This window comes from Aegilops tauschii, chromosome 7 (assembly GCF_002575655.3).
Source record: "Aegilops tauschii subsp. strangulata cultivar AL8/78 chromosome 7, Aet v6.0, whole genome shotgun sequence".
Classification (NCBI taxonomy): Eukaryota; Viridiplantae; Streptophyta; class Magnoliopsida; order Poales; family Poaceae; genus Aegilops; species Aegilops tauschii.
In genome coordinates this window covers 632,381,908-632,405,793 of record NC_053041.3, presented here as the reverse complement: position 1 = coordinate 632,405,793, position 23,886 = coordinate 632,381,908, and the positions used below count along the sequence as shown (strand labels likewise).

Genomic DNA, 23,886 nt, shown 5'->3' with positions numbered 1-23,886 from the left:
TGGCTAGGAATTGGATGACGGCTTCGGCCGGTGTAATCAAATAGCTGTGAGGGTGGTTGGGCGGCTAGCTACCGAAACTTTTTCCGAAATTCGAGTTCGAACCCCTAGTTCCTCCCCAGATCCAGTGTGTTGCTTACACGGCGCCCGACACCCTGGGGGCATTTCAGACCCTTTTTCTGACACTCTAGGGGCGTTTCAGACTTTGAGAGCCGCTCTTGCCAAACAAACCGCTTTGTAGGCGCAGCCGCAGCAGGCCAAAGCCGGAAAAAGGCCGAGCCGAAGCCGCCCCCGTTGAAGCGCAAGCGCGCCGAGAAAGCGGAGGCCGCAGCATCCGCCCGGCACGTGCTTCTCCTCCCCCGTCCCCGGCCTTTCCCGGGTTGGACTTGGACTTGGCCACTCTCTCTCCACCCCCCACCCGCTCCCCCACCCGTGCCGTCGGCCGGCCGCATCCTCCCTCGCCGCGCGGCCTCGTGCCCCCGCCCACCCGCCGACGGATCTCCGGATCTGGGCCACCTCGGCGCCCGCGGCCCCGACGCCGCCTCCCCGCCCCACCCGCCGCTGCCCCGGATCCCCGCCCGCCGCCCTCGCAGGCGCCTCCCTCGTCTTCGAGGCTCGCCTCGCCGTCCTCGTCCCCGAGGGAGCCGGCCCTTTGCTCCTCGCCTCGCCGCGGCCGGGCTGCAAGGTAGACTCCCTTCACCCGTACTACACTAGTACGTGTATGCTGGACGGTTCCTGGTTCGACATCGATTTGTGGCTGGAGGTTGGACCGCGTGCCAATTTGGCTGTGCGACCACTTCCATCCAGCATGTTCATATTAGTTGAAATGCTTAATTGCTACAAAGTACTACTAGTAGACTGTGGTCAAGGGGAATTGTAATGTTCTGATCGACCCGAGTGATCTGGAACAAGGTTCTGTAGCATAGTATCTGCAAGTAAATGGTGCACAAGGTGAAGGATGAAATACCGGGCAAACCATTTGGGCGGGTGGTTGATTCAGGCGGGCTCACTTCACCCATGTTACTGCTGGCTGACCTATGGAATGCTGTTTTATGTCTGTCTGCGCAGTGCTGTTTCGGAGGGTGTCAGGGATGTCGTCGTCTTCGTCGACCGTGGTCTATGAGGGGTGGATGGTCCGGCATGGCCGCCGCAAGATCGGCCGCTCCTTCATCCACATGCGCTACTTTGTGCTGGAGACCCGGCTGCTGTCGTATTTCAAGCGCAAGCCTCAGCACAAGATGCCCAAGCTCCCCATCAAGTCCCTCCACATCGATGGCAACTGCAGGGTCGAGGACAGGGGCCTCAAGATGCACCATGGCCATGTATGTATCTCCTCTGTCACATGCTTGCAGTTCCTTCCTCTCGGCATGGTTTTTGGCCTTGCACTCCGATTATTTCCTTTGATCATTTGTCCTACTGCAGATGCTTTATGTCTTAAGTGTCTACAACAAAAGGGAGAAGCACCACCGCATCACGGTACCAAAGCCATCCATTCTATTCCTTATTCCTCTCATCATCACTTAACCCTAATAACCAGCTTGTTTTATTACTGCACAGCCATTTAAGCTATCAACCTACTGTTATTGCAATTGCTCTTGAAATGCCACTAGACTCTTACTACTTTATTTGCCACTGCTGTATGATTTATTCATTTAGAGGAACTTCTTCTATTGGCAAGAAAAAGAAACATGTCCTGCAAGTCTGCTGAGTTTTCCAAATGTGAATCCTTATAATAATCCTACAAGTCACGTCCTTGATGTTAAGTTGATGCTACCTTTCTGTAACTTATACCAGATGGCGGCATTCAATATCCAGGAGGCTCTAATCTGGAAGGAGAAAATTGAGATGGTCATCGATCAGGTTTAACATTTGCAGATCCTAAATCTCGCATATAAATGTTTATAGTAACCGCCCGGGATTCTTTGTTCCTCAAGGCATCACCAAATAAAAATATGCAAACATACACAATATTGGCACCCCTGTTACTGCTTATATGAAATTAATTAGGAGTCTATGACAAAGGCCACTTCTCCCTCCGACACATATTATTTGTTGCTGATTTAGTACAAAGACAATTAATATGGATCGAAGGAGTACTTATTTTTCCCTCACAGCCTGAGAATAATCTATTTCATTGCATATGCACAAATGCACCTAAATTGATTCTTCTAATTTAAACTGATGCAGCAACAAGGTGTAGTGTCGCCCGATGGTAATACAGCCTTTAGCTCATCGCAGCAAAATGCTGGTGTAGAAAATGGAAGGAAATCTTCTTCCTCTGATCGTGACAGTCAGTAAGTGTCAGATAACCGCGTTTCATTCTCCAGTTATGCATTCTATTTGCACTCTACATGTGTTGTACACTTCGTCCATTTTAGTTCCTTTACACTAGTTTTTTCTGTGCACTTCTATGTATGGTTTCTGTTATAATATAACTAGCTTTCTCCTGAGAACTCATGTGTCGATATTCTTATACAAACTTGCCAGCGTTTTCTTCTTATTAATTTTAAAATGCTATGGCTGTGTCACTTGTCTTCCTGTCAGTTGACAACTACTCCCTCTGTAAACTAATATAAGACTTTTTAGATCACTACTATCCCTCTGTAAACTAATATAAGACTTTTTAGATCACTACTATCCCTCTGTAAACTAATATAAGACTTTTTAGATCACTAGTAGTGATCTAGCCAGGGATAGTTTTATATTAGTTTACACAGGGAGGAGTATTCTAGCCAGCACATGATTCACTGTGATAGTTTTCTTCTTTGTTAATAGTTTTTGTTAGTGGTTGAGGAATTTGATTCTGTACTTCCGTGGTATATTTACATGATATCTGTTCTGAAATCCTATTGCGTGTTCTACCTTGTCAACATTTTACATGGTCGTAGTTATCTACTACATCTGTTCCAAACTATAAGGTTAATTTGACTGCCCAAATTCATGCTTTTGATCAAAAACTAGTCCAGTAATATGTAGTTTATCCTCCACAAAATGGACACCATTATATTTATATGCAAAAGCACTTTCATATGATAGTGGTTTTGTAACCATTGACTAAATATTGTATGAGATAGTTATGGTCAAGGCATGAATTTGGACAGTCAAAATACACCTTATATTTGGAACGGAGGGAGGACCATTTGGTTATTTCTGTAACTTATGACACTATGAACCTAGGATTTGATCAAGTCTGAAGAAAGAAGGGAACATGATTTGGAACCGTTTTAAATGCCTTAGTAATTTGCTTATAAAAATTCACGATAAAACCCTTTGTAGCCCCGTTCTAAAAAAAATCTGAACTCTTCAAGTTTGTATAACTGATACACCTCATGCATGTCTGGTGATGCTTCTGAGTAACTTTGTTTACATTTGTTCGATCATGACATGGTAGAATATTGTTTGTTGTAAAATGACAGTCCCTTAATTTCTTTTATCAGGTATAGTCATGAAGAGGAAGAAGAGGAGGAGGACAATCACCGATCATTGATGCGGAGAACAACAATTGGGAATGGTCAGTGACATGGTCTGTTTGTTGATTGTTCCCTCCATATATGTTATTTGTTCCAGTGGTTAAAGGATTGTTATATTCTTGGCATTTGTAGGTCCTCCGGAATCATTGCATGATTGGACTCGTGGAAATGATACGGGAATATCTGATCAGGGAAGCCCTGCCCAAGTTTTCTCTAGAGGACACTGGCGACTTGTCAGATGCCAGAATGGCAAGAATTTCTTTGTCCCTTCCTTTGGTTTTCTGTTGTAACCAGGCTGCTTGTTCGATGGGGTGTTAAATTTGAACTTTACTTCAGGTCTCCGCATTTTTGAGGAGCTCCAAGATGTTGATTACCTTGTAAGTTGGTGGTTGTGGGCATGAACTGGTAGTTTGAATATTTTGGCCTTGACCATTCGTGCTTGATGCTTGTGTACCTTTCATAGGCAAGGAGCTGTAGCAGAGCAATGAAGGCTGTTGGAGTTGTTGAAGCTTCGTGTGAAGCTATATTTCAGCTTGTGATGAGCATGGACACCACCCGCTTTGAGTACATTTTCTGTTGTTTTGATAAATCAACTCATTTCCCTTTTTCCTTACAATTTTTTTCTTACTGTTGTTCTCTTGTTATTTAAGGTGGGACTGCAGCTTCCAGTATGGCAGTCTAGTGGAGGAGGTCGACGGCCACACAGCAATACTGTACCATAGGCTACAACTGGATTGGTTTTCAGCGTATGTTTTATCTTTTGTTAGAATCTTCCTTCTTTCTGTGCTGCATAAGTGTGAACCCATTGGAAAGATGGAAGCTACAAGATATCTTTCTATGATCTACAAAGACAGATGTCATTATCGTATATTCTTAACAGACGCCTACTTACTTTGTTCTGCAGCTGATACTTGTAACTGTTATTTAGGCTAATTATGTCAATTTATTGGTCTAAATTAATTGAAATGTAGCCCAGGGGAACACAGACTAATACAACTTAATATTTTCTGATATTGTGCCTTGAAGATACAGAGTAACTATTTTTTTTTTCATCATTAAACCATACATCTCAGTTTGATGAACTCCAGCCATTTATTTAATTACTGAAGTCACGTCTTTCATGAACATCTTGACAGATTTACTTGGCCTCGTGATCTTTGTTATGTACGATATTGGCGGCGTAATGACGATGGAAGTTATGGTTGGTGTTCTTGTAGTTCTACACATCTCATCATGTGTACATGCACTGGACATATGTTAACCTTTTTTCATGGGTCCTATTGATGATTGCATCTTGTAATTTTCGTTTGCAGTTGTGCTATTTCAATCCAGAGAGCACCCAAACTGTGGTCCACAACCAGGATTTGTGAGGGCGCACATTGAGAGTAATGAACCGGCTCTGATGAATTCAATACATCATTTCCATGTATGTTGATTTACTGTAGGTATCAAATTTCTGATGTGTAACATTTTCTTTTTAATTTTAATTTAGGTGGCGGTTTCAACATTTCTCCACTGAAATCCCGTAACGGGAGAGTCCGAACACAAGTACAGCATCTTATGCAGATTGATTTGAAGGGTTGGGGGGTTGGCTACTTACCTTCATTTCAACAACATAGCCTCCTTCATATGTTGAACAGCGTTGCCGGTACAATTTATTGTTTTTGGAATTACCTTCTGAACAACATTTCTAAGATATTCCTACTAGTTTTCTGTGCCTTAATTCCTAAGCAGTAGTGCAGTCTCCAAATAAATCTGAGTGCGTCATTTGATTTGAATGGTATTATTATCTTAGGCTGCTAGTGCTGTCCAGACTTTTGGGTCATTCATTTAAATTTTAGTTGACTTGGAGTTGAGGAACCGTCTTTTACACAATTGTCAGATTATAAAGAACACTTGAATTTTGATCCTGCCTAAATGATGCCATGCATTCCTCCCTGCACTAATTCCTTGCCTCTGTTTACGCACGTCATCATGTTAAGCATATTTTTGCACAAGGAATTGCCATTTTCTATAGTAGGACTAGTTCTTGCAGAAGCAGTATTAAATTTCACGCTACAGCCAAATATTGAATATTTGTTCTAGGGTACAATTGGACCGTGATGTTCTCATCCATGATAACGATCTTTCACACACGAGACATCTTAGTTTACTCTATAATACGGCCAAATGTTCAGTTCCTATTCAACATATCTTTACTCCTACAAAGATGCAATTGGTAGTGGTGGTCCATTCACCTTTTGTTTACACCACATATTGGATTAGGCACATACGTTTGTGATGAGAGTGGATATGAATATTTTTTATATTGCACGGGTGGTACAATTATTCAATTAAAGATCTTAAACATGTAGAATAGTTTTTTAAACTTCAATAATGCACAGGCATTGTGCCAGTGTGGGTATGGGCATTGTGCTAGTATGGATATACCACTGCTTGTCCTGTGCTAGACTGAAGTTAGATTTCTGTGATGTTTTCTTGCATAACAATGTTTTTTTTTCATAGGGGACATTTTAATGTATTCCATGAAAAATGGTAAAGTTAGGTGACAGAAAAATGCAAAAAACTTTTGTTAGGTTAGTGATGATTTAGGTTTTCTTTAGAGTTTAGAGATATCTAGATTATTTTATCTTTGGTTAAAAGAACTGGGAGCACACGTGCCCTGGTCCACACTATTACTTTCCTCATAACACCCTTGTATGGATGGCTATATTTAACTTATATTCCCTGCTACTTAAGTGAGTGCAAGGCGTCAAGAAAATCTCTTCTGTCCTGGGTGAATGAAGTGGTGATGTTTGAGATAAATCATGTTAAGTCTATTTCTACCTTAGGTCTTACCAGGTCATCACTGTAGGATTCGTACAGCTTTCGTAGCCTTCTCATTCTGCATCATGTGGTAGACTAACATTCGCTGGCCACGGCATCTAAGGCCCTTTTCTTTATCTCGAGAGCCAATAATTAAGCCTACTCCCTCTGTTCACCAATATAGGACGTTTTAGACTGACCATACAAGTCTCTAAAACGTCTTATAGTAATGAACAGAGGAAGTACTATTTATGCTTGCTAGATATTTGCAATAAGAAATACACAAGCATCTTCCATGTATTCTGCTGTATGATTAACTTTGAATTGTTGTCTAACCCTGGAACCATTTAGCATATAATTCCCCAGATGTACCTTGGTATATATTTTTTGAAGAGATTCTTGTATATATTTTATTGTCTCTGGTGCTACTTTGGGTACCCCTTTCATTTGTTTTTACACATTTGTGTATGTCCAACATGAATTATGATATTCTGGGTAGTTGATATATGCTTTACATTTTGCCTCCTTTTTACTGCTGCCAGGGCTTAGGGAATGGTTTTCACAAAGTGATGAAAGCCAAATACTTCCTAGGATTCCTGTTATGGACAATATGGCCCTATCGGTTTCTTCTAAGAAAGGCAAAAAAACGCAGGATAGTACTGTGCAAACCAGCCTTCCGGCGGATGAAAGTAGACATTCAACGGTTGAGGAGGAATCTGACGAAGATGAAGAATTCCTGTTACCTGAATCTGAGCTAGAGGTTGATGACTTGCTTATAATTTTTCTGGTTCCTCTCTCCTTGCAATATTAAATTAGTATTTTATGTTTTATGCAGCCATCAACTCGTGAGCTCGATGCAGATGGTAAACTACTAGGTATACTGTAATTCCATCTTCCGTGAGGTTATGTATACAACAGGACTAGTTTGCATATAACATGTTTTTAATTATAGGGCTGGATGAGGAAGATTCAGGTGAGATCGATTTTTCTGGATTTTCTGGAAATTTACGCCGGGATGACCGTGATAACAGTCGTGATTGTTGGAGAATATCTGATGGAAATAACTTCAGAGTGCGAAGCAAGAACTTCATATATGATAAAAGCAAGGTTCTGATCTTTCGCAGCAGTAGACTGCACTCACCATCTTGCTAGGAGTGTTCCATTTTGGCTGTTTTCTAGACTCTATTCGTTATGAATATTTACTATTTGTTTATAGGTTCCTGCTGGAAAACCTCTTATGGAGCTTGTTGCTGTTGACTGGTTTAAAGATGTGAAACGAATGGATCATGTTGCTAAAAGAAAAGGATGCGCTGTTCAAGTGAGTTCATATTTGAGGCTTGATATTATTGATAAGTCCGCAGTCAAGAAAGTAAATAACCATACGGTTGTCAAACTGAATTGTTGATGTGATTAGTATGTCAAGAACAAAACATTGCAGCCTTTGATGGTTATATTGTGCATATTGTGTGCCAGGGTTGTACACGGGAGTCATTTTTAACACCAGGAGTTCTTTTTTCATCCTTTTTTATTCAGTGGCAAACACTCTATTGTGGTTGCTTCTTTTAATGAAGTAACAGCTTTGCATGTTGTCGAAAAAGGTTAAAAAAATAAGAACAACAAGTCAAAGAGCCATGCTTTGTTCATTACTATAACACTGTACAAATGTATACTTTTCGTATGTATATGGTAAAGATTTTCTGTTGCAGACTCTTCATTTTGTAGATGTCTTATGTTGTCTAACCATGAATATGTTTGATGAGGTGAATCATGTCACCAGTCACCTGCTAGTTGATCATTTTCTTATTTATAACCTGCTAGTTGATCCTTTTCTTTATAACCTTTTTGCTTCTGTTGTAGGTTGCTGCTGAGAAGGGTCTTTTTTCGTTGGCAATAAATCTACAAGTAAGCATTCCTATAAAATTACCCCCTCCCTTTTCACTATAACTGTCCACACCCCCAGTAGTCTGTTTCAGAATACCTGTGTATTGAGGGAACCAAGGGTTCGTTTATTGCATATATTCTTGCCTAAATGCTGTCAGATGAATTAAGTTTGATATAGTATGCCATATAATAGAGGTGTGCATGGTCATTTCTTCTTAGGGCCTTTTTGGTTCGCATGATTCTGAAAATGCAGGAATAGCAAAAACATAGATTGCAAAAACATGCCATCGATCCTATAGGATCAAATACCACAGGAATTTCACCAGTTCGTTTTAGTATGCCATGAAAAAAAACATAAATATCTTTCCAATAAGTTGGACTCAATAAACCATGGACCTTTTTTTTGGCGAGAAAGTAGACCATGGACCTTAAAGGGAGTGGCGCCACATCTCCTTGCTCCTGGCACTGCCACTGATGTCTTGTACCATCATTGTTCGCCCTTACGGTGACCCAGCAACTGTAGATGATACTGAATACCAATTTGCTGCGTACTGTTGCATTTCGTATAGTAGTCTGTTGCTGATTAACTTTGCTATTGCAGGTTCCTGGCACAACTAACTATAGTATGGTTTTCTACTTTGTATCAAAGAAACTGATACCGAACTCCTTGTTGCAACGCTTTGTTGATGGCGATGATGAATTCCGCAATAGTAGGTTCAAGCTGATCCCATCTGTACCGAAGGTATGAGTCTTGCCATCCTTAACGCTCTAGGAGGTTTGATGCGAAACGTAAATAAGAAATGCTCTATTTAATAAAAGAGTTAGTAGAACAGAGGGAAGGGTAAGATGTTTCTTGATCCCTTGCTGGTGGGGTGGGTTATAGTCCGTGTGTCTAACTACACATCTTGCATTTCAGGGCTCATGGATTGTCCGCCAAAGTGTTGGCAGCACACCGTGTCTGCTAGGCAAAGCAGTTGACATCACCTATATCCGTGGTGCAAATTATTTGGAAGTAAGTTTGCAGTGTATCTTTTATTTCTCCTTAGGGTTCCTTTCTTTTTGAGTGAAAATGAGGACATGGGTTTGCCCTGTGTTTCTTAAAAGAGAAGGGAAAGAGCTAGATCATGATCTGGCTAAATTGGTTGGTGTCTTACGGTACAGTGTGATGATTGACCCGTGCAGATAGACGTGGACATTGGTTCGTCTACGGTGGCAAATGGAGTCTTGGGGCTTGTGTGTGGCGTGATCACAACGCTAGTTGTCGACATGGCTTTTCTTGTCCAGGTACATATATTTGCCATCTAACAAATGCTCTCAATCACTTCGTTGATGCAGTATGTGATCATTGGCTAAACTGACAATTCTTGGCAGGGCCACACATACGAGGAGCTCCCGGAACGACTGATCGGTGCGGTTCGAATGTCGCACATAGAACTATCATCTGCGGTTGTTCCTGTGCTTGAGGATTAACCAAATTACTGCTACTATCGTCCATTTGGTCCAAGTGGTGCTTGCAACGTCGGCACTCATCTCCTCTATTTCAGTCTTGACAAGACACAGTAGGGTATACATATATACAGGCAGGGAACCAAGCGTTGGCGCCGTGCCATGCCAACGACATACTGAACGCGGAGAAGCAATTAATTTTTATGTGTATGTAATTATGTATTGCACATCATGATTCGGCGACGTGATGGCAATCTCGTAGGTGTTAGCATTGTGTCGGCAAAGAAAAAGAAGATACCGAAATTAGGGCTAGGGGACTGGGCGAGGCCCAGGTGAGGGTCAGTTCAGCGCGAATAAAAAAGCTATGTGCTTGCTTTGTTCGAAACATGTAGGAAAGGGGTTGAGATGACAGCGCCAAGTTCAAAGTTGAAACCACACATACCATTATTCATGTACTAATATGCAACTTGAGACTGCAATATAAGATCATGCCACTGATTTGCAGGATGCTTACGTGGTCTATTCCTTTGGAATTTGGGTTTGTTATGAGCCGATCACTGATCCATATATCTTTATTTTCTTGTTGTAATTATAGGTACCTCTATGGTTGGAGGAGTAGATGCCATTCCTGCTATCAAATGGCGCACATGCTGCTAGTTCTTGTAGCGCCAATACAAGATATTTTTCCAGTCTCCAAAATACATGGCAGAATGAATACTAGGGAGCTCTTGTAGCGTCAAAAGTTTCTTCATCCCTGATTACACTTGTGTCGTGTGTGGTTTAAGGGTTCTTTTTCACAACAAAGGGTGTATTTTCATTACTCAAAATGATGCATTAAGTGGGTATAAATACAATGAGAACACATCCGACATCTGCATAGCTAGGATGCCCACAACCAACAGCAATGCATCACCCACAACCAACAACAATGCATCTATATATAAAACACGCCGGCAAAGAGCAAAGTCTTACAAGACCAAAGCGATGCCTAAGCGAGGGGAAAAACCCCGAAGCGATCAGACAGCGATTGAGAAACTATTACAACAAGCATATCCACACCAACCATTTCTTAACACCACAAGGACCATGAGGTTGGCAACACCGGTTCTTCAACTACAACGCCTTGAGGAAGGAAACAACGCTGAAGCACCACTGTCACCAAATTCGACCATGAAAGGCAAATTCTAGGTTTTCACCTTGAAAAGAACAAGTGTGAATATATCCGAGCAATGCCTTCAACAAGGTAACGACGCAAAAAACATCACCATTGCCAGGTATAACCAACTCAGGCCATACCTATGGTTTTCATCCCGGAGCTCGAAATCGGGTACTCGAGAAGCACCACTCGAAGTCAACATGTGTTGTCGCCAATACTTTTTTGCGATCCCAGCAGCTACATGCGTCGGGCTAGAAATAACACCATCATCGTTGGACAACTATTCCCTCCGCGTCAAGCCATCATTCATAGATTGAATTCACTTCCGAAGGCAAACTAACTGGAGCGAGAGTTACCAAAATCCATAAAGGAGCCTTCTGCTTGCATCTGGAGGGAGGAACCATCAGCACAGACCTTTCAGTGATCATCGTAATCCGCAGCGAGGGTGACACTTTAGTCCTACATGAACATGGTGGAGCACACCACAATTGACTGCCACCTCTCATCAGAGAGAGCCCTACCCAGGTCCATCGGCCCGGGGGACGCCATGGATGGATCTACACCTTGCAACCGTCGTGCGCCATCACAGACATCCACCAAGCCGGGCTACGCGTGATGTCTGTTATGCATGTCGTATAGCCACAACATGCTGAGCAGAACCCGTCACATACAGTTGCCACCGGCACCACACACGGCTTGGCCCAATCTGCGGGTGAGCCGCTTCGGGGCTGCACGCGTGCACCAGATCCAGATGTAGATCTAGATGTCTCACTTTTTTTTATGAAGCATTGACAAATGTTCACATAGCTTGCACAATTTCATCATGAGATGACATTGATGGAAAACATGGCAAAAACAAAAATCGATACTCGAAAATGCGTTTGAAAATAACATTTTATCATTGATTCTTTTTTTGTCACGTTTTCCACGAATGTCATCTGGTTATTATGAAAATTTGCAAGTTATCAAAACACTAGGCACGATGGCAGGGCACGGGAGTGAGCAATGGCTGGCCGGAGAAGAAGGCCTGGAGGTTGCCGATGGTCTGCGCGCGCAGGTCCGACCTGGACTCCTGCGTCAGAACCGCCACGTGAGGGGTCAGCACCACATTGTCCATGGGCAGGAGCTCCGCCGGCACCTTCGGCTCGTCCTCGAAGACGTCGAGGCCGGCACCGGCGATCCTCCCCTCCTTGAGCGCCGCCACCAGCGCCGCCTCGTCGACGTTCGCTCCTCGGCCGACGTTGATGAGCACGCCGTCCTTCCCCAGGGCCTCCAGCACCTCCCTGCCCACGACGTGCCTCGTCTCCTCGTTCAGCGCGCAGGCAACGACGAGCACATCGGACGCGGCGGCGAGGCCCCGGACGTCCGGGAAGTAGGTGTAGCGGCGGGCCGAGCCCTCCTCCTTGCGCCTCCTCGAGTTGTACAGGATGACGCAGCCGAAGGCTTCGAGCCTCCTCGCGACGAGCGAGCCGATGTTGCCCAGGCCGATGATGCCGACGCGCTTGCCGCCGAGCTTGGAGCCGAGTGGCCGGTAGTCGCCCTGGGCCGGCCAGGACCCGCGCCGGACGTACCGCTCCGCCGCCGACACGCGCCGCTGCACGTCGAGCAGCAGGCCCACGGCGTGGTCCGCCACGTCGGTGGAGTAGACCTTCCCGGCGTTGGCGACGGCCACGCCGCGGCGCGCGCACTCGGCCAGGTCGATGTGGTCGACGCCGGTGCCCGTGGTGACCACGCACCGGACGGACGGGACGGCGTCGAGGAACGGGGCGTCCACGCGTATGGCGCCGCCGCCCACCACCACCGCGGCGCGCGGGGGCTCGGGCGCGGCCGCCGCAGCGGCGAGGAAGGCCGGGAGGGGCTCACCGGACGCGTGGAAGTCGAGGAGGAGGAAGTGCTCGCGCAGCGCGGCGGCGAACGGCGCGTCCAGCCGGCGGAGGACGAGGACGGCCGGGTGGGCCGCTGGTTTGCGGACTGTGGGTGCCATGGCGGGGGAACTAAAGCCGTCCATGCTGTCCCTAGCTTGTATATGTTGGATGCGAGGAGAATGGCGTTTTGGAGGCCTTTATTTTTGAAAAATTCAAATTCAAACTTTTATGTTTCAAAAAATTCTGAAAAAAATATGCGTGTATGTAAGGACATAAGCATATGTGTGTAAAATTTCATGATGAAATACGACCTGTATAAAAAAGACAAATTCATGGTCTATGAGGATGAATAGTATCATATGTTAAACACAATGAAAAAAATAGCGCGCTACAGCAAAATAGCGGCGACCTCAAAATATGCTATTAGCGTGCTACAGCGTGCTATTAGCGAGACGTTGTACACCGATATATTTAGCGAGACAATTCTCAATACCCTATAGCGTGCTATTAGCGACGGTATAGGGCGATTTTTTTTCCAGTGGTTAAACAACACCACATTTATCTTTTTTGCACAGCCCTCAAAGTATTTTGCCCTAAAAAATTACGCACATGTGTGTTATGCCTTCATGTATATCTGCATTTTTTTTTCAGATTTTTTTGAAATGTAAAAAATATGAATTTTGATAAACTTTGAAATTTGAAATTGGTGACCTCCAGTGAGCTCGGTCACCGAAGACATATTCCGGGATGCGAGTGCCTATTATTTACACTTCTTTTGTAAAAAACTTACAAGATACCATTCCATGTAAGGAAACTTTTGTCGGTAAATTAACTTGTGGCCCAGCGTCATGATTGCACATTGTGTGGACAGCAAATGCCATGCATACACGTTACTCCGTAGAAGTGTCGGTGGCTATAACACACGACTTTACTTTGTGTAGGGATTAAATTTTAGTTTGAACCGTGTCTTTATCACTTGCTGTCATTTTTTTTTGAATTTTCAAGGGGGGGGGGGGGGGGGGGGGGGGGGAGGGGGGCCCTCCATCACCTGAATATATTACCCAAAAAATGGACCAAGGCCCAGAATACACAGATGTACCAAGCGAGAGAGAGAGGGGAGGTCCTGAACTACTCAAACCCTAAGAACAGATAGCCAGACATCAATATGAGCATGGTCGCCAGGGGGCAGCCTCGCGCGCCAGAGCATGGCATCGTCGCGGCAGGCTTTGAAGGTGGCCGCAAAGGACTGCAGGGCATTGCGGAAGACAACCGCATTCCGGCATTTCCAAAGCCTCCAGCAACAGAGGAGGATGAAGGCAGCGGGCGACCCCCCCCCCCCCCCCCCCCCCACACAGCAGGGGACGCGTCCAGGCAGTGGATGGACTCCACCGTTCTCCCATTCGTCGATATGCTGAGACATCGCCAGAACTGTGCCGCGAAAGGGCACCCGAAGATGAGGTGGTTCGCAGTCTCAAGCGCGGCCGAGCAGCAAGGACACCCAGCCTCCGCCACCGTCAGAATGTTTTTGCGCAGGAGCACATCCCTCGTATGAATGCGAGCCAGCGACAGCAGCCAACCGAAGAACGCGACGCACAACGGAGCTCGGGACGACCAGAGGAAGGGCGCCGGCGACCACGCGACGCCCCCGAAGCGGACCAGGGTGTAGACCCCCCGCGACGAGATCTTCCCTTTTGGTCCCGTGCAAAGGACAACCACCCGGGAATCAGGTCCATCCAGGGGCGGCACCTCCTCCATGAGGCGCTGCACGGCGGCGCACTCGCGTACCGCCAAGGGGGTGAGCCGGGGCACGAGTAGAGCACGGACGCCGCTGCGTCGGGCCTCCCAGACCGACACCTCCCGGCGAAGCGCATGCGAGAATAAGGCGGGGAAGGCCACGGCGAGCACCCCGCACGGAAGCCACCGGTCTTGCCAGAACGACGTCGTTCTCCCATCTCCCACCTCCACCCTCGTAAGGGCCCGGTAAGCCGGCAACAGCTCGAGGAGGGACTGCCAGTGCTCGCCCGGCAGGGGGGAACGTCCGGGAGCCAAGAGAGACCCTCCTCCCGTCAGGCCCCAGACCCAACAGGCCCACCGAGACGGCGAACCGGAGTGCAGCCTGTGAAGCAGCTTGAGCAGGAGGCAGTCGTTCTGATCCCGGAGAGACCGGACACCGAGCCCTCCCTCGGCCTTGGATCGGCAGACGCGCTCCCAGGCGACAAGACACTGAGCTCCCGACGCCCGGTCCGCCATGTTCCATGCTGTAATTTTGTTTTCATGCATGTTTAAGTTAAGAGATTGTTCCACTTTGCATCATTTAAAAATAGTTAATTTGCACTTTCAACACACTAAAGATGAAGCCCTTCCATTGTGTGTGATAAACCTACTAAAAAATACGTGTGTGTCCTATTTAGTATGGTTAAAGACTCAAATGTATGAACGCGTGTAGTATTTGGCGTGATAAAAGGACTCAAAAGTGTGGATATGGCTTCTCGCATTTCACGACTTTTACAGTGCATTCTAATGAGAGGGAAATGGTGGTAGTTGGGGTAATACTAATTCATTGGCATGGTATTTTTTTTGTCAATTAGATGATGTTGTGGTGTAGAGGTCAAAACAAAGAGATGCAATAGTATATAAATCATAAGTATATAATATCACAAGGAAGAGCCTTGGAGCGAGAAGAAAAATCATAAGAGCAATGGAAAAGAATGGGCAACAAAATGTTAGTAAGTAGGCGATTCTTAATTTTAGTTGATGAATAAAACATGAATTGCATGTCATTCACTTTAGATGAACATAAAATCAAGAAATACATGGTATAACACCCTCCCGGCCCACAGACCACCATTGGATGCCACATAGGTTTTAAATGGAACATGAAAAGAGAATGGAATAGAATTTGAGACACGGTGAGGGAATTATTAAAAATAAGAGAAAGGGACTATGCAACTAGATGAAAATTAGCACGTGAGTGATTACGTGGCACAAGGTCCACCTTGTTTTATCAACATGATCAATATTTTTGGATTATCTTGATTGACTCGACTGGGGCAAGTGAAACTCATATTTTTATTGGTTTAGAAAAGAGTTTCTTCACAACAGCTTTTAAAACACTACATTATTTTGAGGAGTCATGGAATTATTTCAAAAATATAATAGATCAAAAAAAAAAATGCCCGCCCATTTGTGCAGGCCATACTAGTTTTGCTAAAATAGCGGGTGGCCAGCGTGATGGTTGTGTGCACAACAAATTCCACATATTTGATGTGTGGTGCGTGGCAATTTGACCGTGCTACAACAAACACGAGTTTAGTTTGTGTAAAACACACAATGTACCTTGTCCACCCTCACTACTTAGAGCATATAGATTGATTATCAGAATGAGCGTAACAGGATTTGCTGGCAATTGCTGATTGGCCGAAATTTGCAACATTAAGTACTCCATAAATGAGATTGTTGTGTATACGACAGAGAGTAGCTAACAAACTTTGCTTGGCACACACCGACACACACCCACCGACGCGCGCGCACACACAAAGCTTCATAAGTAAGAGTAGGTGCTGGAGATGGTGGTTGTGCACCATCGTCACATAAACACCACATCGTACCCAGTCCAACTACAACTTCCGCCACTCGCTGTTGCAATCCTGCTAATCATTACTGTTGTGTTCTGATTCCCACAACTGTCCGCTCCGTCACATTGACACAAATGTGTTGTGTGCCCGTTGTGCACCACTAATTTTTTTGTATGGACCAGTTGTGTGTGTGTGTGAGTGAGAGAGAGAGAATATTTGTTACATACTACTCCCTCCGTTCCAAGTTACTCGTCGTGGTTTTAGTTCAAATTTGAACTAAAACCACGACGAGTAATTTAGAATGGAGGGAATAGATCTGAAAATATATACTAGGATGGAACTGGTCGACAAGGATGATCGCCTTGTGTTTCTGGCCTATGAGGTAAGGCGTAAAATCGACCATCTTACAGAAGTGTGTTTCTAAGAAATTAACTGATGGTATTATGCTTATGCATATACAGTGTAGTACTCCTTTTGTACTCCTTCCTTCCTGGTTCAAAAAATAATACCAACATTTAAAAACCTTGTTCCAAAATCAAAAATCACAAGCCGACACAGACATCAATCGGCCATGGTGGTGCACACCACAACCATGGCCCAGATTATCCTGTTCATAATTATTATTGTGTGCCCTGAGTAAGACACAAATGTATCGCGCCATACTGTGTGGTGTGGGCCTGTTGAGAGAGTTAGAGAGAGCATTTATGTTATAGATCTCGATGGAACTAGTTGGCATGGACAATTGGCTTGTTTTTCAAGCCTGTGGCGCAAGAGACCAGTGGATACAATAAAGTCTTCACATAAATTGTCCGACAGTCGTACGCTGTAGTAACAATGAAACCTTCTTTCCCGGATTGAAAGGCGCCCGAGCATTTTACTGTTTAAAAATTTCACCTCGATAGTCATAAGTTTTATTTCATAAGATTAGTACATCATATATATATTTCGTTCAGTAACCAAAATCTTGGGTTCACCATCGTTATATGGACACTACGTCGTACCACTCGTACTATGCCTGGACGCCGACAGCGAACCAATTTTTGTTTTCATCCAGCTATGCATGGCACGTACGTGGGCAAATTACCTATATATAAAGAGCTCGTTTGCCGTAACACAAGTACGCAAGAGAGAAGGGAGAGAGTGTTCATCCGGAAAGAAAATAAAAAGAAGAGAGGGAGTATTCGCCTCAGGTAATATATGCTCATAATAATATTATGATTCTGTTGGTTTTCTGCGACTACTTCTGTTTAGAAAGAATATTTCTGCAATATTGAACAATCTGAGTATGCCTACTACTATATATGTCCACAGTATTGAGTATATATTTCCACATGCAGTAGCAGTAGCAGTAGCTTGGTTCAAACAACAGTCAACACCATATGCATGCAGATTGATCGATGGGTTCAGAGAAGTTCCCTGCCCCTGTGGCCGACCTGTGCGACGCGAACGCCTCACTGATCCTCACCGGCGAGCTGCGCATCCTGGAGCCCGTCTTCCAGCCGTACGGCCAGTGCAGGTCCTTCTCGGGCCGGGTGGTCACCATGCGCGTCCTCGAGCACAACGCGGGCCTGCGCGCGCTCCTGGAGACCCCCGGCGAGGGTCGCGTCCTGGTGCTCGACGGCGGTGGCAGCAAGCGGTGCGCGCTCATCGGCGGCACGCTGGCGGAGGTGGCGCGCCGCAGCGGCTGGGCGGGGGCCGTCGTGAACGGCTGCGTCCGCGACGTGGACGACGTGAACGGCTGCGCCATCGGCGTCCGCGCGCTCGCCAGCAACCCCCGCAAGCCCGGGAAGAGCGGCGCCACGGAGATGCACGTGGACGTGGACGTCGGCGGTGCCGTGGTCCGTGACGGGGAGTGGCTGTACGCGGACAGCGACGGCATCGTTGTCTGCGACAGGGAGATTTACGGTTGATGTGATGTGATCGACCCCAACGTGGCTCATTCCACACAGTTTGTCTTCGGCTGTCTGCCTCGCGTGTTCTCTCTAAGTTTGGTGTCGATATTGTTTTCTCTCTTGCATGGGGTGATTCTTCATGGGCCATGTAAAATGCTCCATAGTAAAAGTATTATTTCTGGCAAGATGTAATAATACCATGCACTGTTCTGTGCATTTCATTTCTCGTTCATGTTCACATGTTTCGTAACGTTTCTTTGTTTTTTTTCTTTAAAATTGAGCCTCGTTTATATTAGATCAATGGAAACATTGTGTACAATGGGATTTAAAGCAAGGTAACTAAATCCTCAGACGCAATAAACTGCCCTAAAAAAAGGACGACTAAAACTAAGATTATATCCTTCAAAAATCTGGTTGAAGGCACAGCTGAGCTTATTATTGTCGTTACACAAACCATAGTCCATAGCTATCCCCGATGATGGACAACATCGAGAAATTCAGCCACTGAACTACCTGAAAGACCGGTAGATGATCAAATATCATTGAACTCTCGCAATAGTAGACCACCCTAAACAAACGGGATTCCAAATCACGCCAAGTATATGCACGGGGATATCACCCCGATCTAGCCAGCCAATGAGCTAGTATCGCAAGACCAGACTGATGACTTTGCTCGGAAAGGCTCAAAAGAAGGGACCATTCAAGCAAAGCTGTTGCCGACAATGCCAAAGGAACCATGCTGACAAACAACATGAATTAACAATCCCATGTCTACGAAGAACAATAGGGACATATTTCCAAAGCTACTCGACAATGCTACACCAAGCGCCACTGAGAAGGATTTGAGCAGGAGGATTCTTATTTGAGACAACACTGCCTCCACCATTGGAATGACATCACCGCGACACCAAAACGTACTACACAACGGAGGAGAGACGGGAATCCCCTCCACTCCGCCCTCTGTCACCGGAGCACAGCTAGGGTTGTTATGTTTCTTTCTTTTAAATGCAAATATAAGAACTAATTGGATCACATGGGTGTTAGTTTTTGAAAATTTGTTGGAACATTTTTCAAGAAATAGAAACATAATTTAACCGCATTAGTTCTCTAGGTTGAACTGCTGAACAAACTAGAGCTTGTGATAATTCTTGTTAGGCATCTTCAACTTTTTTCTTGTGGGAATGCTATTTTTTATCACTATATCATTGGATAGGATAAACGAATGAGAAATGTGGAAGAGAAAAACGCAAACAAAACCAGGCATTGAAGTCCAGGTGGCCAAATTAAGTGTGCTATTTATTGTGTCTCTTGCATCAGGTGAAATATATGCCATGCCATGGATAGTTGAGCTTTTGTTGTAATGTAGTATGATATTGTCAAAATGCCATGGGTATTTTATGGTGTCCATACATTCTCATTGATGCATTTTATTCTTCCAGTGTTTGCTGAAAAATATCCCTTTGTAAATTTTTTTCTTATAATACCCTTATTGTCAAAAAATTATTTCTGAGGAAACTATTTGTCCCATCTTTTAAATGTTACAGATTTAAGTTTTATCCTACTAGAACCATAATAATTTATTTTGTTAAAAAATGTCCATTGCCATTTGTTTGTTGAGAAGCATTGACATTTTTATGTTTTAGAAAAGTAAAATCTTAGTTGACCTACTGAACACCTTTATTTGTTAACCTAGTAAATAAGCACGTGAGTGGCCCCACAATAATTAGTTGCCTTATATTATATTGAGATTTGGTTGTAGGAAACATGAACATTTAAATTTTAATAATATGAGAACTGAAACTGAAACATATTCTTTACTTTATTTCATTACTACATGCCTATAAAATATTTATAAAACGGGAAATACAAATTTTCTTTCCTAAACAAACTAAAGAAAGCAAAGAATAGGGAAAACAGGCTGAAAGCTTCTAGAAGCTTCACAAAACCGACCGGGAGCTTCTAGAAGCTCGCCAAAACCGGATGGAGTTTCTGTAAAAGGGGAACCATTGATGGGCCAGGCCACTTACGAAACAAAGGTGGGATGGGGTGTGCGCCTTTTACCATTTTGCCTATATGTGGCGCGTCGAGCGCCAAACAGGGTTTGCGCCCTTTCTGTACAAAACGAGCACCCTCTCATAAGACTGGGCTGACCCATGTTGGTCAGCCAGTGTATGGCAGATGAAGTAGTTTCTGATATAGGTAAACAAATGGGTTTTTGTTTAGGGTTTTTTCTTTACGTTTTTGGTTTGTTTTTATTTTCATCATTTTTATTACTTTAAAATTCATAGTTTATAGGTTGGAAATTAGTTAATCTTTTCGAAAATAGATGTACAATTTCTTATTCATGAACATATTCAAATTAAAAAAAGTTATTTTTATATATTTTACTAATTTATAAACATTTTTTAAAATTGACGAATATGCTCCAGTTCCAACGTTTAAAAAATAAATCATGAACATTTTTTAACTCATAAATATTTAGTATATTGAGGAACTTTTTTCAAATTAATGAAAATTTTGCAAATTTATGTTGTTAGCTTGGAGATTTTGGGTTTACAATTATTTTTAAATACCATGGATATTTTAAATCCACAAACATTTTTAACTTATGAATACTTTTTTAACCCACGTACATTTTCAAAATATTTGAATATTTTTAATTTTCATGATTTTTTCTATCAATGAATATTTTTCAATCTTCAAATTTCTTTCAATAAACCAAGCTATTTTCTGTTAAAAAAGTTGTACTATAGTGACCACGTGCTACTCAACTGAATGTGAAAGACCCGACAAAAAAGGGAGCGATGCATCATCAGTTGGTATCCGGTGGCGTCAATATGCCACAAGAGTTGAAGCCTAATAAGGAGGCTGATGCACATTTTAGCGACAATTTGCTGCTTGAAGTATTGCATCGGAGCTCCCCCAATTTTTTTTTAGAATAGGAGCTCCCCTATTCAGAACCTTTAGTGGGAAATTATCGGTAAATTCTTGATGGGCAATGCACGCTGTAGCGTTCATCCGTTTAGTTCGGCTTTTTATCCACTCCTTCATCTATTCGAAGAAGCTTGTGCATCCTGGCCCAGAAAAAAAAGAAACTCTATCAACTTTTTCATAGAGTGAAAAACAATCATGAATTCAAACAATGTTGGTGGAGTAAAAAAATGTTCTTGATTTTTAAAAATTCATGAATTCTAAAAATGTTTATGAATTTTCAAAATATTTTTTAATATATAAAATATTTATGATTTTTTTGTGAATTTAAAATACATTGATGAATTTATAAATTAGTTGGGAACTTAAAAAATATCCAGGATGTTTTAAATTTGTGTTAATGAATTTGAAATTGTGGTCACGAATTCTGAAAACAAAAACATGAAAGAAGGCGAAGAAGAATAAAAAAGTGCAATAATAGTTGTTTCAAAACATGACTTTCCTACAAATGGGCGTCCACGATTCGGAGGATGGTTTTGATCACCACGCATTAGGTTTGGTGTGTCGTGGTTACCTTTTGTCTAGGATCGCGACTTTCCTTGGCGTTGCTACATGTTTTTGTTCTCTAGTTTGACCTCCACCTGATGGTGCTCAGCCAGATAAAGCTCAATCAGAGAAGTTGTGATGTATGTGTCCTCCTCCTTTGTATGTGTGAATTTGGAAATCAAGGATTAAAGCTTCTAGATATAGTGACACTCCAACTGCACCATATCTTTTTTGTGAGCCTGAAAGCTAAGCTATTCCACTTTGTACCACTATCCTAAATGCTAAGGCTGAAAGTGATTAGGATAATTTCCGCCCGAAACCGTTTCTGAATCCGTTTTTATAGGAAACAGTACGAGATTTCTGACATCCGATGACAATCCGAGCCGAATCCGACTGCGATTGATAGGATATGGTATAGCATATGACTAGCACATATGCCCGTACGTTGCACCGGGAGAAAAAAGTATGCATTTAAATTGAGTGAGAATTATATGTGCAAGCAAAATCCTGTGTGCATGGGAACAAGGAACATTTAGCTTCTCGGTTTTGCCGGGTGTGAAGTAGTCATTCCACTATTTTTCCATTCATTGATCGAGGGTATTTAAGAGTTCTGTTACGTTACTGTACGCCACAGAAGGCCCATAAATTATTCAATCTACTTTTTCTTTCAATCGAGGAGATTTTAAGGTATGAAGTTTCTGAATATTATAGGAAACTTGAACCAGTTTTTAAATCCGGAACATTTTTTTTAATTATGTACACTTTCAGAAAAATGCGATTTTTTTGAAACAATACATCTATCAAAATTCACAAACATTTTTTGAAAACCCCAACATTTTTTACAAAAATATAAACATTATTTGAATTTGTCAACTTTTTTTTCGAATGGGAACATGTGTTGAAAATTCATAACATTTTTCGAAAATGTGTATCTTTTATACACGAATATTATTTTGAATTGTGAAAATTTCACTAAAACAAGAATATTTTGGAATTTTAAGATTTTTTGAAAATGCAATTTTCATTTTAGAATTCTCAAACAATTTGAAAAACAATAAAAAAATTTGAAAAAATGTGAAACTTATTTCAAGTTCCGAATATTTTTCAAAATAGCAACAAAATTTTGGAATTCTGAACATCTTATAAAATTTGATTTTTTTAATTCTGATTTTTTTTTGAGAATTATGAATTTATGAAATAAATTCTATAAGAAAATAAACTGGAAAGGGGAAAAAGATATAGTGGAAGGAGAATAAAAATAGAGGTAAAACACATAAACAAAGAAAAATGGGCCAGCCCGTTCTTGGTTCTCCTGTGCAAAGCTCTGACTATTTGTCGCCCTCTGCGTGAAATAGAATTTTCGCAGCTGCTTGGGCAGAAAAATAAGGGAGCTGGCTTCGCTGGGCCACAGCGCGTGGTTCATGCACGAAATTCTGGAAAGGTTTTTTTTTTCTAGTAGACGAACGCATAAGAATTTAGTACCATCTCTGATAGAAGAATTTTTTTTCGACGGTGAACAGATGAAAAAATTGGCGAAACACACCTTGCTTTATTTGTAGGTATAGATACTACTAATATTCAGCGCAATAGGATAATCCCAGCTTGTAAATTCGGAATCCGATTTTGAGATGCATTTTTAAGTATCAAAGACTACCACCGGTGAGTTTATAGTGCATGGCGCAATCAAAATGTTTGACAAAGGTACTTGCCACATGGCTTGCGAACGATCTTCCGAGATTTGTTAGGCACCACCAGAGTGCTTTTGTCAGAGGCCGCTCGCTGCATGACAACTTTATGCTTGTGCAATGTACGGCGAGACTTCTACATGCGCCGAAGAATCAAATTTCAATTTAGAAAAAAAGATAAAAGTAAAAAAAAATACAAAAATACAAAAATACAAAAAAAAGATAATACACAAATATGCCGACACTTAGCTATGCCCCCGGATCGATGAGGTGTGCTATGGCACGTGCTATGACACAGCTCGGATCGATGACATGGCACGTGCCGCCGATCGATCACGTGGATCAAGCCTATGCCACCGGCCGCCGTTAGGGCCGTCAGCATAGATATGATGGCGTCAAACGCCCGTCAGCCACCGGGTAGCCGGGCCCATGTCTAGCCCGATGGCCCACCTATGCCGACGGCCACTATAGGCATATGTCCAGCTATGCCGACGGCCTTGCCATACCGACCGCCCCCGTCGGCACATGTGGAGGTATGCCGACGGCTTTTCTACACCGATGGCTTGCCCTAGGCCGACGGGGGCCGTTGGTATAAGATAGGCCATCGGGATTAGGGGTAATTCCGGTAGTGTCTAAA

The 23,886-nt window shown here is 43.3% G+C and overlaps 3 protein-coding genes across 4 annotated transcripts; 2 read left to right on the top strand and 1 right to left on the bottom strand.

Moving 5' to 3' along the window:
• The first annotated feature begins 267 nt into the window (after positions 1-267).
• On the top strand, positions 268-10,106 carry LOC109753785 (protein ENHANCED DISEASE RESISTANCE 2). The gene is made up of 22 exons (XM_020312715.4): positions 268-682; positions 1,066-1,319; positions 1,420-1,473; positions 1,792-1,857; positions 2,185-2,291; positions 3,435-3,508; positions 3,600-3,716; positions 3,804-3,844; positions 3,931-4,031; positions 4,118-4,213; positions 4,604-4,668; positions 4,781-4,852; positions 4,960-5,115; positions 6,815-7,032; positions 7,108-7,147; positions 7,225-7,379; positions 7,489-7,590; positions 8,130-8,174; positions 8,755-8,895; positions 9,070-9,165; positions 9,336-9,437; positions 9,525-10,106. The coding sequence occupies exons 2-22, from the start codon at positions 1,089-1,091 to the stop codon at positions 9,621-9,623; spliced, it is 2,178 nt and encodes a 725-aa protein (XP_020168304.1). The 5' UTR covers positions 268-682; positions 1,066-1,088; the 3' UTR covers positions 9,624-10,106.
• A 1,401-nt stretch (positions 10,107-11,507) lies between these two features.
• LOC109753784 (glyoxylate/hydroxypyruvate reductase HPR3) lies at positions 11,508-12,771 on the bottom strand. The gene has a single exon (XM_020312714.3). It carries the CDS (start codon positions 12,761-12,763, stop codon positions 11,729-11,731), a length of 1,035 nt encoding a protein of 344 aa, XP_020168303.2. The 5' UTR covers positions 12,764-12,771; the 3' UTR covers positions 11,508-11,728.
• Positions 12,772-17,306: 4,535 nt separating this feature from the next.
• Positions 17,307-18,893, top strand: LOC109753783 (putative 4-hydroxy-4-methyl-2-oxoglutarate aldolase 3). Of its 2 annotated transcripts, none has more exons than XM_020312710.3 (2): positions 17,307-17,385; positions 17,533-18,893. In XM_020312710.3, exon 2 carries the CDS (start codon positions 17,593-17,595, stop codon positions 18,103-18,105), a length of 513 nt encoding a protein of 170 aa, XP_020168299.1. In that variant the 5' UTR covers positions 17,307-17,385; positions 17,533-17,592; the 3' UTR covers positions 18,106-18,893. The 2 variants fall into 2 exon arrangements, with proteins under 2 accessions (XP_020168299.1, XP_020168300.1); XM_020312711.3 differs by having other exon boundaries at positions 17,315-17,385; positions 17,585-18,890.
• Positions 18,894-23,886: the final 4,993 nt, after the last annotated feature.

Bases quoted from the DNA above. Each gene is read 5' to 3' on its own strand.
- LOC109753785 (XM_020312715.4), top strand. From the start codon at position 1,089: ATGTCGTCGTCTTCGTCGACCGTGGTCTATGAGGGGTGGATGGTCCGG. The intron at 4,214-4,603 runs GTATGTTTTATC...ACATCTTGACAG, and splicing joins CAACTGGATTGGTTTTCAGC to ATTTACTTGGCCTCGTGATC. The intron at 4,669-4,780 runs GTTGGTGTTCTT...TTTCGTTTGCAG, and splicing joins TAATGACGATGGAAGTTATG to TTGTGCTATTTCAATCCAGA.
- LOC109753784 (XM_020312714.3), bottom strand. From the start codon at position 12,763: ATGGACGGCTTTAGTTCCCCCGCCATGGCACCCACAGTCCGCAAACCA.
- LOC109753783 (XM_020312710.3), top strand. From the start codon at position 17,593: ATGGGTTCAGAGAAGTTCCCTGCCCCTGTGGCCGACCTGTGCGACGCG.